We start from the raw sequence: 13,742 nt of genomic DNA on the forward strand, positions 1-13,742 counted from the left end.
TGATAAGAACTAGTTAAAAACTTCCAAATCAACCATCATGTGACTACATGAGGGAAAGTTAGAAAGCCTTTGTCGCTTATAAAAGGATAAGCCAAAAGCCATCTATGATAATGTGGAACAAGATATAATAGATATGCAAAGATATTTGAACCTACTTTAAACTTATAATTTCCTTGGTTGTATGGTGTAAACAAACAATAATGACTTTCTGAGTGCTGCCTAGGGAAAGAACTAAAATGACAGCACGCAAAGGCGCATACACACAAATAGTTAAATTTAAAAAAGGGGCATCTAAAACATAATCAGATAATAAATTATTAATGTTCAACTTACAGCTTCTAACTGATCCATTAGCTTTGATAAAAATTTACGACATTCAGGAGTTTTACTATCAATCTTCATTCCAGTTTGCATAGCATATAAACGACCTACAAGGAAAAGAAAAATAAGTGGACTTGAACAATTGTACTTAAATTTTTCTTTTAAATGACTGAATGTTTAAAACATGCTTTGTCTAATAAGTAATTTAAAATTTAAGTAAATTTTAAATAAAAATTTGATTTTAGTTTCAACAGGCCTCATTTTTCTATTTATATACAGGTGTATACAGTATTTGTACCATATTCACCCTCCTACAGCCTTTCCCCATATCCTCCCCCCTTCCACTGGTAGCAAACCCCCAGACAGGACCTGTTCTGCCTACCTGTTCTCTGATTTTGCAAAAGAAAAAACATGACATTGTTTATTTGTTTAAGATAGCTATATAAGGAGTTTCCTGTTGAAACCATCCCAAGAATGATATGAGGTGGGATAAAGGAGAATGATGGAGGGATGAATGATGTATTTAATATATTGTGAGGACTTCAGTAAATGCCACAATGTACCCCCAGCACAACAATAAAAAAAATTTCCTTAAGAGTGCAAGCAAATCTGGGTGTTTGTCCTCCCCAAAATTTTACATGAAACATAATAAAATTGACATAACATGGGAAAAAATTATTATCTAAAGAATTCAAGAAATCCATGATAACCCTTTTTACCAAGCAATGCCTTCCATTTTGGCATTATTTTAAAACAAAGCAACAAAGTCTAGGTAGGTCCTAAGCCATCAAAGGGACCAACAGAAACCTACAACTCAATTTAAAGATACTCAGAAAAACAACCATATATACAAGAGTACGTGCTAAGTGCTAGATAAGTGATACTTATAAAATACACCAAGTGGGCTGGGATAGTGGTGTGAAATGAGACTTGAACTTTGGTTTATAGGGGGAACAGTTTTAGTCATTTAGTAAATATAACCTGTCTGTAAAAGAGTTAATAAAAAAATCTGAGATAAAACTAAAGCTAAAGACTTCTTTGACAAACACCACATTTTCAATAGCTTTCTCAGTGCTAAGAGCTGGGAACAGTTTTAGTGGTAACTCTTAACACTGGTGTGTACATATAATGCATGCAACTTACCTTATATAAAGGCAACATGTCCTAAAGATCCCTGTCAGCTCTAGTGTTTCCACAGTGTGTATGTATTTTTCCACCTAAAGTACATCTAAGTGTTTTCAAATTTTCATTTTTTACAAATGTTTTTCATCGTTACAAATTCCATGGGTGTACATGCAAGAAGAGTTCTCTGGGCTAAAGAAAGTTGGAATTCCTGAGTCCTGGTATATGTGCCTTTTTCATTTTCTGAGCTACTTTCTTGTTTTTTTCCAGTACTGGAGATCGAACAACTCAGGGCCACAGCTACACCCCAGTTCTTTTGCTTTTAGTTTGTTTTTTAGACAAGGTCTTATGCTAATTTTGCCCAGGACCATGATCCATCTACTTCTGCCTCCCCAGTAGCTGGGATTATAGGTATGAGGTACCATGCATGGCCCTTTGTCAGCTATTTTTAAATTGTCCTTCAAAATATAGTTTTATCTATAATATATGCAGGATACTCATTTTTCCCTGGACTTACCAAAAATTAACTTTAAACACAAACTCCTGTCAATCTGAGAACTGAAAACAGTATCTCGCTGTTTGAATTTGCATTTTCCCGACTACTAAAAAGGTATTACACTATATTCTCCCTTAAAAATTATGAGCGCTACCGATATTTTAAAAAAATCCTGCCAAATTTGTTTTCTTTTTAACAAAGTGACCTGTGAATTTTTTTTTTTGCCCCAGTACTGGGGATTAAATCCAGGGCCTCTCACATGCTAGGCAAGTACCCTACCACTGAGTTACACCTCCAGCCTACAAAAATTCTTTACCAAGCTATGAAGAGAGATATATTCTTCCCCTACCCAGTAAAATCTTGTGAAACTATCCCCCATCTCTGCTTTACTTTTTTTCTTACAATGCAATCATCTATTTCGTTATCATCAGGAACTACCTCAACTAGAGATCCGTAATGGGGATTTTAGTCTACTTCCTTTGCTGACATCTTAGTGAATGGGTGGCCTTCTTCAATAAAACATTTTCTGAATATATAAATACATAAATGAAAGAAAAGGTCATTCTGCCCCATTGATTTAAATGTCACTTATAGCATTCATTATCACATAGTATGTTTCCATGGGATAAAAGAGCCCAATTTTCTACTCTGAGATATTAGTGTATAGTGCATTGCTGTTTAATTTACTAGTGCTTTATAACGGGACTTAAGAGTATGTTAGTTACTCTTCAGATTTCCAATCCAATCATGTCTACCTGACAAAATTCTCTGAAATATATTAATGTATCCATGATCTAATCACTTATTTATTGTACCTGTTTTTTAATTTTAGTGATTTTATCTGATGGAAATACTTTTTAAAAATTTTATTAGCATATTAATAGTTTTACAGGGGGATATATGAAAATACATATGGTATTACATATGTGCTTACAATATATCTTAATTAGATTCACCCCTTCTATTGTTCTCTTCCCTCCTTCCCTCCCTTTCTTAGAACAATTCCAAATGGTTTCATTATTCTGTTTTCCTATATGAATAAAAAATACATCTACCACATTCACCCCTATTCACCCTTCCTTATGCTGTCCCCTTTCCCACTGATACTCATCCCTGGACAGACCTGCTTTACCTTTCTGTCCTTCATTTTCTTATAGTGTATATTGATAGTCTAAGTGGGTGTCACCCTGGAATTTCAGACATGTATATATTGCACTTTAATCAGATTAACCCCCGTTACTTATCTTTTATCACACTGCTCCCCTATTACTCAACAGCATACAGGGCATGATGTTGTATTAGCTTCATATATTAGATGACATATTTCAATATTTTTCATTCTCTAACAGTCTCGTTCCTTCTCCTGCCTCCTATAGTTGTGAAGGAAATACTTTTTTTAATACTTGGACTTTTAGGGCTACCTCATGTTATAGACCTTGAAGATAAATTAAAATATTTACTTCTTCACATTATATTTAAGGATTTAATCCACCTACGTATTAAAAAGAGAAAAAATGGAGTTTCAAAAATGCTGTGCAATTTACACAATGCACACTAGTCAGCAATGAAGATCTTGGACACACAAATAGGTGGTAACTTGAGGAAAACAAAAAGCACCTTATTTCATTTAAGTATCCAATGCTTTGGTCACAAATGTAACTTACACTTTCTGTCTTTTATTTCTTTTTCTGCCTCTCTTTGAGGTATTAGGGATTGCACCGAGGACCTCAACCATGCTAGGCAAGTGCTCTACCACTTGAGCCATAACCCCTAGCTCTTTTTTTTTTTAACTAGCTATATTCTTTAACAAGTTGTCTAGTTCTTTTTCAAATCTGACTATGCTAGGTTTTAATCAGTTGCCCTGACTCCCATTAAAGTATGGTTGAACACTTTCTCCCTTTCAAACCACTTGTATTTCTTTTGGGTGCTTAAGTTCTGTGCCACTCTTTGCTTTTTAGTTACAACTGAGGGAACTCTTAGACCACTGGGTTGTCCATGTCTGTTCCTCCAGTGTTTGTGCTGCATGTTTTTAACACGTAGCACATGAACTCTATACAATAAACAATTTTTAAATTTTGGAATGTTGTTTCAAAATAAAGAGACTTAAAATTTGTGGAATCCCTTCCCCCAAATCAAATCTAAGTTTTGGAAGTTCTTTTATCTCAAGACTTAATAGCTGGTTTCATTATTTTTACGTTTTTTCATGTGGTTTAGATTTTCAAATACAACCCTAATCTTATTTGCATTTCTCCACAAGTTATAGGCATCTGTTTAAAAATCACTTAAATAATCCTTCCTTTCTTTAATGATTCGTGGTTCCTTCTTGAATATATTTTCACTTTTTATGTTTCCTGGTTATTTGATTTTGCTGAGATTCCAGATCTTGTCACCTCTTTACATGATAATACCTATAAATGATAATATGCTTTTTCTTCTTCCAAATTTAATCTTACTATGTCTTACCGTATTGCCAAAATTTTCTGAAGATATTAAGTGTCTTTGCTTTTATTTTTAAGAGGAAGGCTTCTAGTGGAGTAGGACCAATGCCATGCCAGGTTCCATGCCTGATTGCTCACATTTTTCCTGAGAGAGTCCTCCTCACCCTCAACTATATTAAAGCCCAGGCTTTTGAGACCCATATGACCCCAGGGAACAGAGAAACAACTGGCAGGAGTGTGGAAAGAAAATATTAGTATTTCTATTGATATATTTTTATCTCATTTTTCTAAAATTTGTTTTTATGTATCTCTTATAGACATATATTTATACATTAATAAATTATAAGTAATGTATACAATATAAATGATAAATAATGTATACAATATATTGGAGATTGGTGTTCATATTTTTTAACTCATATGGATAGGTGATCAAAAAATCAAGGATCACTGCTCTACTTTATCCTCTTACTTATGAACTATATTTTCTTGCCCCAGTGCAGCCCAGGCCTCATCTCTACATTCTTATCCCTCCTACCCAAATCCCCTGGAACCCCTTCTTCAAAATCAGTATACTGCCAACGTTTCCTCAGATCTCCTTTCTTGTCTTAACTGAAACCTGATGCCACTGAAGAAATCATTTCTAGTTGCGGTCTTGCAGTCCTCTTGATTCTTTTTTAAAAAATATCTCACAATCCTTCTATCTTAGAATTGCCAAGTTTTCCTCCTTGCATCTCATTTGTTACCTGTATTTCAGCATTTCCTTAATGTCTTCTCAACACTCTAGGAGGCTCATGCTACCCACTGCTATACAAGCTTATTATGCTTGTTCTTCTATCACCTTTTTGAAAACCTCATTGCTCACATGGATAATCAATACTGCAGCAGAGAACGCTAGTTGCCTTCCCACAGTCATCCTTACATCTTTACCAAGAAGAAGCACACATGTAGCTAAAAGAATAAATTTCTCAGTATTCTTCAAAGCAAAATATGGCCATGTAGCTAAGACTAATTTCATATAACCAGAAATTACTGGGAGAGGATTCTGTAAAGTCTTCTTAAAAGGGTAAATGACAACAGGGGAGATATCCTAAGGACACGCTATTATCTTCCCTTGCTACTGCACTTAAAAATACTAGGTAACTGAACACTAATATTTATCTTACACTATATGCAACCTTTGGAAACTCTAATTGCGCTGTTAGCTTTGAAACTAGAATGAATTTGGGTCCAAGCAAACTTCATGGAGATGACACATGAGCACTGCACTGCTAATAGGAGACTTTCTTTTAAACAAGGGAGAAAATCCTTATTTTTCTTAGTCATTACTATTTTGGATTTCTGAAATAAGCACATCTAATTCTCATGCAAACACAGCAACGTGTTCCCAATTCTTATTGACTCCAATAATTTTATGTACTCTGCCTCACACACTGGTCACTCCGTAATTAAATTACAATTCAAACAGTCAAAGTAAGTAAGTATATGAAGCCCCTACTTTCAGAATGCAATCTCCTTTCCTTCCAATGTTTAGCTATGCACATTACTATAGGCTTCCAATTTACTGTTACTTTTTAGTTCTATATTACAATCAGTCTTTCCTCCTTTTACTTCCCTCTGAAGCCAGCTTTAATTTTATTATATATTTTTCAACAATGTTACTGTCCTATCTCTTTCTATCTCTAAATCTTTTTTTATTACATCCCTCTAGAAAAAACACACATAGAAATCCAACTATCCTTTGAACAGAGACAGCTGGCAGATTTCCATGATTATAAATATCTAGTTATCAACCTCAAATAAGCTTAATACTTGCATTCCCAATATCCTGAATGACATTCAAATGAACTTCAATTGGTCTAAAACAAGCTTTCCCCCAAATATGCAAAAAACATTTTGATACACATTAATTAATTGGTCACTATCTATATGTATACTGGCCAATATGATAATGCGAGTAAGGACAATATTGACAATTTCATTTCTGTAGTAGGTTTTTCTCCTTATTTTCTCTCCAGAGAACACTGTACTCTATGTTAGACTTAACATCCATGGAACATAGTTAGCTATTTGGTAGACTAGTTTTGGGGAAAAATGGCTATCCAGCATAGGTTAACATCCCAGTAGTAAAGAAATGAGTTGAGTCCTAGTTTCACATTGGCTTTTTAACAGCCATCTCAGGTAATCTTAAAGCAGAAGCATACAAAATTATTTTATCACTTCCTTGCTGCCATAAGAAAGTAATTTATTCCTATGTAAAATTCCAGTTTCTAATTCATTTAACATCTGCTGTTTATAATAAAAATGGGGAAAAATGTGTGTATACTGCCTTTGATGCAAAGATCAAATTGTTTTCACTTCACAGTCACCACACCATTATCATTCAGCTGTTATCCTTTAAGAAGTTAACATAATACAATTTTGAAATATAGGATAATGATAACATACTTTATGGGCTTGGTCTATAAACACTTTTTGTGGTTTATATGTATAGTCTTTGCAATTATAAAGAGATTAATATAGTAACATGGTTAACTGAAGAACTGAATCATCTCAGAAAGGAAAAAAATTGGCTTGGCTTTTATACTTCTGAATTAGTTAAGGGATTTACAATTCTTAAGTTTAAAAATGGGTCAGAAGATGTTTCAGTATATTAATAAACATGAAAAGACTGCAAATCCAGTTATGAAGATTAATAATACACTAAAATATCTTTTTCCATATGGATGGAAAAAAAAGAACCATTTTCATATAGAACTCTGTTCAAGACAAGCAATTTCGTGTGGCAACAGCAATATGATGAAGAATTAATGGAAAATACCTATGAAAGAGAACAAATAAACATGTGGCTAAAACCATCTATAAGAAAATATATTTGATTTATTTCATCATGGAAGTGTTTACTTTTATGAATAAATATTATTTGATGATGAGTAATGAGGCATGTTTGCAAAAGGATTAAATACTTTCCAGCCCAACTTTAATTTAATGTGAGGCATTTAGGAAACCCACATTTACTAATCCTGAAGATATGTATAATTCAAAGTTCCACAGACTCTGAGCATTACCATTCTAACACATCTTGCTTATCTATGAGAAATATAAAAAAAGTAACATTATATACACACAGAAAATATATCAAAGCCAACAGTGAAGAGTAATATGTTTTATTAGTCTTAATGAATGTGGCAATCAAGTAGGATGATATATTTTGATATGTAAAAGCAAACTTTAAACTGATAAGAACAGATAGCCAAGTTATGGAAACAACCAAGATGGCCCACTAGTGATGAATGGATCAAGAAAATGTGGTATTTATACACAATGGAATTTTACTCAGCCATGAAGAAGAATGAAATCTTATTATTCACAAGTAAATGGATGGAACTGGAGAACATCATTCTGAGCGATGTTAGTCAGGCTCAGAAGACCAAAAATCGTATGTTCTCCTACGTGGACTTTAGATCTAGGGCAAATACAGCAATGTTGTTGGACTTGGGTCACATGCTAAGGGGAGAGCACATATGGGAGGTATGGGGATAGGTAGGAAACCCAAAACATGAAAGTGTTTGATGTCCCCACTGCAGAGGAACTAATACAGAAACCTTAAAGCAACAGAGGTCGATATGGGGAGGGGATCAGGAACTAGTGAAAAAGTCAGGTAGAGATTAATCAACTTGGGTTGTAACACGTTTGTACATGGAACCAAAGCTAGAAATCTCTCCTTATCTCAACTAGCAAAAATGCTTTGTCTTTCTTATTGTGCTTATGTCTTCTCTTCAACAAAATCAGAGATAAGGGCAGAACAGGTTCTGTCTGGAAGCAAAGGTGGGTAGGGGGTAGAGGGTGGGGGTGGGGGTCAGGGGGGAGAAATGAGCCAAACAATGTATGTACATGTGAATAAATGAATAAAAAAAAGCAAATTTTATTACAGAAATCGAACTGAATATATAAATCTATTCTAAGTATACTGTAAATACCTGCTATATGGTAAGGTTATCCTTTGCCAAGGGACTTCTGAGTCAAAGAATAAGTTATATTACACAGTTTTTCTAACAGGTATATTTTACTAATTCAAAGAACAATTGTACAATTTGTACACTGGGTTGGGCAAAAGAAAAAGGAAAGGAAAAGGAAGGGAAAGAGGAAAGGAAAGGATAATATGTACTAATGAATATTTATTAATCCCTTCACTTAATAAATATTTTTGGAGCTCATGTCATAATACAATAATTTTACGAAAAGTTGCTCTTGATTTCCTACTAAAAGATGAAATGAAAATCAGTCTATAAATTAATATTTATTTTTTATTATTTAGAGAATTGGATCCTGGATATCAGCACTGCACTGACACACTGTAGGCACTAAGTGACAATGTGCTTATTAAAATGAGACCATAATGAAATAACTAAACTTACCATCCTACTGTATACAGCAAAAAAAAAAACAAACCAAAAAACTGCTCAAAATACATGAAACAAGTTTTCAGGCAATAGAAACAGACAGTAGAAAATCGTGATAGCTGGAGAAAAAAACCAAATAAAGTAGCACCTAAGATCAGCCTAGAATCTGCCTGGAGGTGATTCCAAATTAAGGGGCAAGAAGAGGAGTTCCAAGCATAAGACAGTCCTCTAAGTTGAGCAGAGAAAAGATTTGACTTCAGGAAGACTGAGGAAGATGTCAGTTGAAGGGCAGAGTCCAGTAGTCTGTACAGGGGTAACTTTGAAGCTTAGCTGAATACAACAATGTGGATGCATCTGGGAAAATGCCACAAGGCTAAAGAATGAACAGGGACTATGGATGACTTCTTCCCATGCACACATACAGAGCTGGAATACATTTAAATTCCAACCAGACAGATTGGAAAGTCCTGGTTCTTTAGACAGGGCATTCAGTAGAGACTCACAAAAACCATACATTAATTAAAGTTAACCTGTTCCTACTTTATACATTCCCCCCAGTGCTAAAAACAACAACAAAAACAAGACACAAAGGATCAAAGTGAACTGCAAATAATTTAAGTGTTGGCCAGATCAAGTCTCTTCAAAGTAAAGCCATACTTCAGACAATCAGAAACTTAATGTTCAGTTCTTACATTCAATCAAAAATTACTAAAGATGTTAATTAGGACCCAGAACAAGAAGAAATATAAGCCAAGCAGATCAAACAATGCCAAAATAATGGAAATATCAGGTAACACTCAAATACTAGGAAACTATTATGAAAGTATTCAAAGAAAACTGTCAATAAAAAGGAAAAGTAGAACATACACAAAGGAACTCAAATAGAACTTCTAGAGATGAAAAACAAAGTATCTGAGGTGAAAAATTCACAGGATATGATTAAAAGAAATTAGTGAACTTCACAGCAATAAAAAATACCCAAAATAAAATAGGGAGAAAAAGGATTTTTAAAGAAAATAATAATAATAATAAAAAAAGGATCTCTGAAAAACCTGTGTCCTGAGGGGTAGAGAAATATCAAGTGTTCTAATATACATGTAATTGGATTGGATTCCCAAAAAAAAAAGAGGAAAGGGTAGTAAAAAAAAAAAAAAGAGTTGAAAGAAAAATAACTTGACAAATTCTTTATCCAGCAAAAAAATATCTTTCAAAAGTAAAGACTGAAATAAAAGCTTATTTTCAGACAATAGAAGGTGAAAGAATTCACTAGCAGCAAACATTCATAAGAAATGACAATGCTCTTCAAGTAGAAAGAAAATCACATCCGATTTAAAACAGAGCTACAGAAAGGAATGAAGAATGTTGAAAATGGTATTTCTGTGGTCAAATATAAAAAACACTTTGTCATTTTACAAATTTCTTTAAGACAGAATGGATGGTTAAAAAGCAAAAAATGTGTTATAGGGTATGTGGCATACATATACACACATGCATGCACACACAAGTACACACAATGTATAACAACTACAACCAAAAGGCAGGATGAGAGAAAACAAATACCTTGTTTGTGAGGCTTTATATTATATGACAGGAGACTGTGATAAGTTGCTTCACATTCTAGACTGATCACTAACAAAATAGAGAGGAATATCTAATTAGCCCACAGTAGAGGAACGGTGGAAGCCTAAAACAAACACCTTTCCAATTATCAAAAAGGTAGAAAAAGAGGAGCAAAGAACAGATAAGTCAAATAGAAAATCAACAGCATTATAGTCATTTAAATCCACACACATTAAAAATCACATTAAGTATAAGTGGTTTAAACATGGCAATTACAAGGTTTTATCAATATGATAACATACTGATAAAAATCTATGACCCAGCCATGTGCAGGTAGATCACACCTATAACCCTGGCTACTCTGGAGGCAGGTATCAGGAGGACCATGGTTCAAAGCCAGCCCCAGCAAATAGTTGTGTTAAAAATACCCAACATAAAAATGGCTGGTGAAGTGGCTCAAGTGGCAGTGTGCATGCTTAGCAAGCCTAAGGATGAGGCCCTAAGGTCTAGTACTGTTCCCCTCCCAAAAAGAAAAACCCAACAGTATATTGCCTGCAAGGGTCCACAGAACTAGAATAATAGTACTTAATAAAAATTAAAGTGAACTGAGAATTATCATGGGTCATGCACTGATCTAATTGTTTATTGAAAAGTGGAAAATTTAACTGCTCTATCAAAAAGATTAAAAAGCTGATCATACTATTACCTTGAGTTTACAAAAAAAGTAAAGCAAGTATTTATAGTCATTTGATTCTCAACAAACACGCTAAAGGGTACTTGGAGAAAAGACAGCTTCTTTCTTTCTTTCTTTCTTTTTTTTTGGTGGTACTGGGGTTTGAACTCAGGACCTTGTGCTTGCTAGGCAGGCAACTCTACTACTTGAGCCACTCCACCAGCGCAAGACAGCCTCTTTAACAAGTAGATTTCAGAAAATTGTGTATGCACATGTGGAAGGTTAAAAGTAGATTCTTATGTTTCACCCTGGACAAAAATGAATTCAACATGAATGAAAGTCCTTAAGGTAAGACCTGAGACTTTGAATCTGCTAGAGGAAACCATGGGAGAAACACTTCAAGATATAAGCAGAGATAATGACTTTCTGAATAGGACTCCAATAGCTCAGGATTAAGAGAAAGAATTAAAAAATGGGATTGTATCAAATTAAAAAGTTTCTACACAGCAAAGGAAACAACAGAATAAAGAGAAAGACTACAGAATGACAGAAAGTTGTCATCAGCTATTTATCTGACATTTAGTATCTAGAATATACCTTTTGTGTATTCAAAAGTTTAACATCAAAAGAACAAGTAATCCAATCAATAAATGGAGAGATGAACTGAAGACTTTTCCAAAGATGAAGTATGAATGGACAAAATGCAAATCAAAACTACAGAGATTCCATCTCACCCCAGTTAGAATGCCTATCATCAAGACAACAAAAACCAACAGATGATGGTAGAATGGCGAGGAGGGTTATACACTGCTGGTGGGAATGTAAATTAATATAGCCACTATGGTAATCAGTATGGAGGTTCCTCAAAAACTCAAAAACAGAACTATCATGATTCAACTATATCATATTTTCACTTCAAATAAATTAAAATCAGCATATGAAAAGACAGTCTTGCTCCAGAGTCACTGTACATTCCATTTCTTAATGGATCTCTTCTCATGCATGTACATAAGATTATACTACCCACAAATTTTACATATATGAGACTATGCCATTTTTTGCACTCTTTATTTATACACTATACTGTGGGCATATTCTGCTTCTGATTCTTTTTATTTGCATAGCTACATAATATGCTATTATATTAATACACCATAAAGGAACTGAACTTGCATTTACTGGCATTTAGAGTTTCAATTTTACCTATTATAAAATACAAAAAAAAAAAAAAAACCAAACCACTTTTAAGAATCCATTTATGTGTCTAATTTTACACTATTATCTCCTTTGGATAAATTCCAATAAATTACAGCACAGTATCTGCAGGTATATGGTTCCAAGGAGACTGTCACTGAGGAAAAGTCATAAATGCTCAGCATGCATAAGATTTCAATAAACTTAATCACTTCAATAAGCACATTCCCTTTTACCGTGCTTTTCTGGCACCATTTTCTGTTTTGGGAGGCAAACAGTATTTTCACAAAATTAAGGGCAGAGAAACACTCAGAACATCACACAGTGATTTAAACAAAACAGGGTAACACCAGACTTACTGATGCAGAGCTTCTCTGCATCAACTGGTAACAAGTGAGCTGTGTAATGTGCATGTGGGAATTTAAAAATTTTGTCTTTTAAATTTCCTTTGATTTATTCGTTTATTATTTTTTGACTGCTTGGTCAAAGCCTCCTGTAATAAATCTGTGAGTAAGGTGAGCTTACTGTATTTATGAACAGATAATTTACATATCTCTTCAAATGGAGGCTGTTTAATTGATTTGTGATAATCTTAGACTAAGAAGGTCTTACTGGCAAGAATCTTACTGACAATATCGTTTAATAATTAGCTCATATTTTTTATCCTCTACAGAACTGAGACATAAGGAGAGTAAGTGGCACCTGAAGTTATAGAACAGATAGTAAATATGAATGGGTATAAACTTTATTTACTTCACAAAGAAAAACAAATAGAATTTGACAAAATATTAACTGTGAAAATTGTAAGTAGGCAACTGTATCCCAAATTTTCTAAGTCAGTGTGTATTATTGATACCAACGTTTCTCAAGGGAGGTCAGGGGAGCTAGAAAAGTGTGAAGGCTTACTATTTATTTTTTAATTTTGTACATGATAATGCAATTTTGTGGGGTGGTTACCATTTAGAACCATGAAATCCTGAAACGTAGCTGACAGCAAAGAATTGCCCCTGCAAGGCATGCCAAAGTGTTTCCAAAGAGAAACAATGACTAAGGTTAAAAACCAAAAATACCCAACAAACTAAAACAAACAAACAAAAACCCTGAGAAGCCATAAGGGTGTAGGGGATTGGGGTGAGGAGAGCAAACCTTACAACCCAATGATGAATTTGAGTGAAAACAGGGACTAAGCAAGCATGGTTATTGAAACCCATTATATATATTCTGTGCTGATCAAAAAGTATTGTAAGCTTTCACTCTGAATGATCAAACGCAATTATTATAAAAACAAACCTTATTAAAGATACTTAAATATCCCTGAGTGCTAACAAAGAAAATGAAAGCTAAGGAGGTGTTTTTAACTCCATAGGCCCTATCTCCTCAAACTCACAGTTTTCTCTAAAGAGCTATAAAATGAAATGATTTACTTTACTCAAAAAAAGTGAGCATTAAAAATGACTTTTTATAAAATAAAATTCAAGTTAGTATATATGTTTGGAAAAACAAAAGAATGGAATTCTGATAAATTGGTAGTCTTG

The 13,742-nt window shown here is 33.9% G+C and overlaps 1 protein-coding gene across 1 annotated transcript in view; it reads right to left on the minus strand.

The window, feature by feature from the left end:
• Vta1 (vesicle trafficking 1) overlaps positions 1-13,742 on the minus strand; it is a 76,156-nt gene that overhangs the window by 49,529 nt on the left and 12,885 nt on the right. The window contains exon 2 of the mRNA XM_020186089.2: positions 334-428. Within this exon, the coding sequence (XP_020041678.1) occupies positions 334-428 (95 nt within the window). The remainder of the gene's footprint in view (positions 1-333; positions 429-13,742) is intronic.

This window comes from Castor canadensis, chromosome 1, assembly GCF_047511655.1.
Source record: "Castor canadensis chromosome 1, mCasCan1.hap1v2, whole genome shotgun sequence".
In the NCBI taxonomy this organism is placed as follows: domain Eukaryota; kingdom Metazoa; phylum Chordata; class Mammalia; order Rodentia; family Castoridae; genus Castor; species Castor canadensis.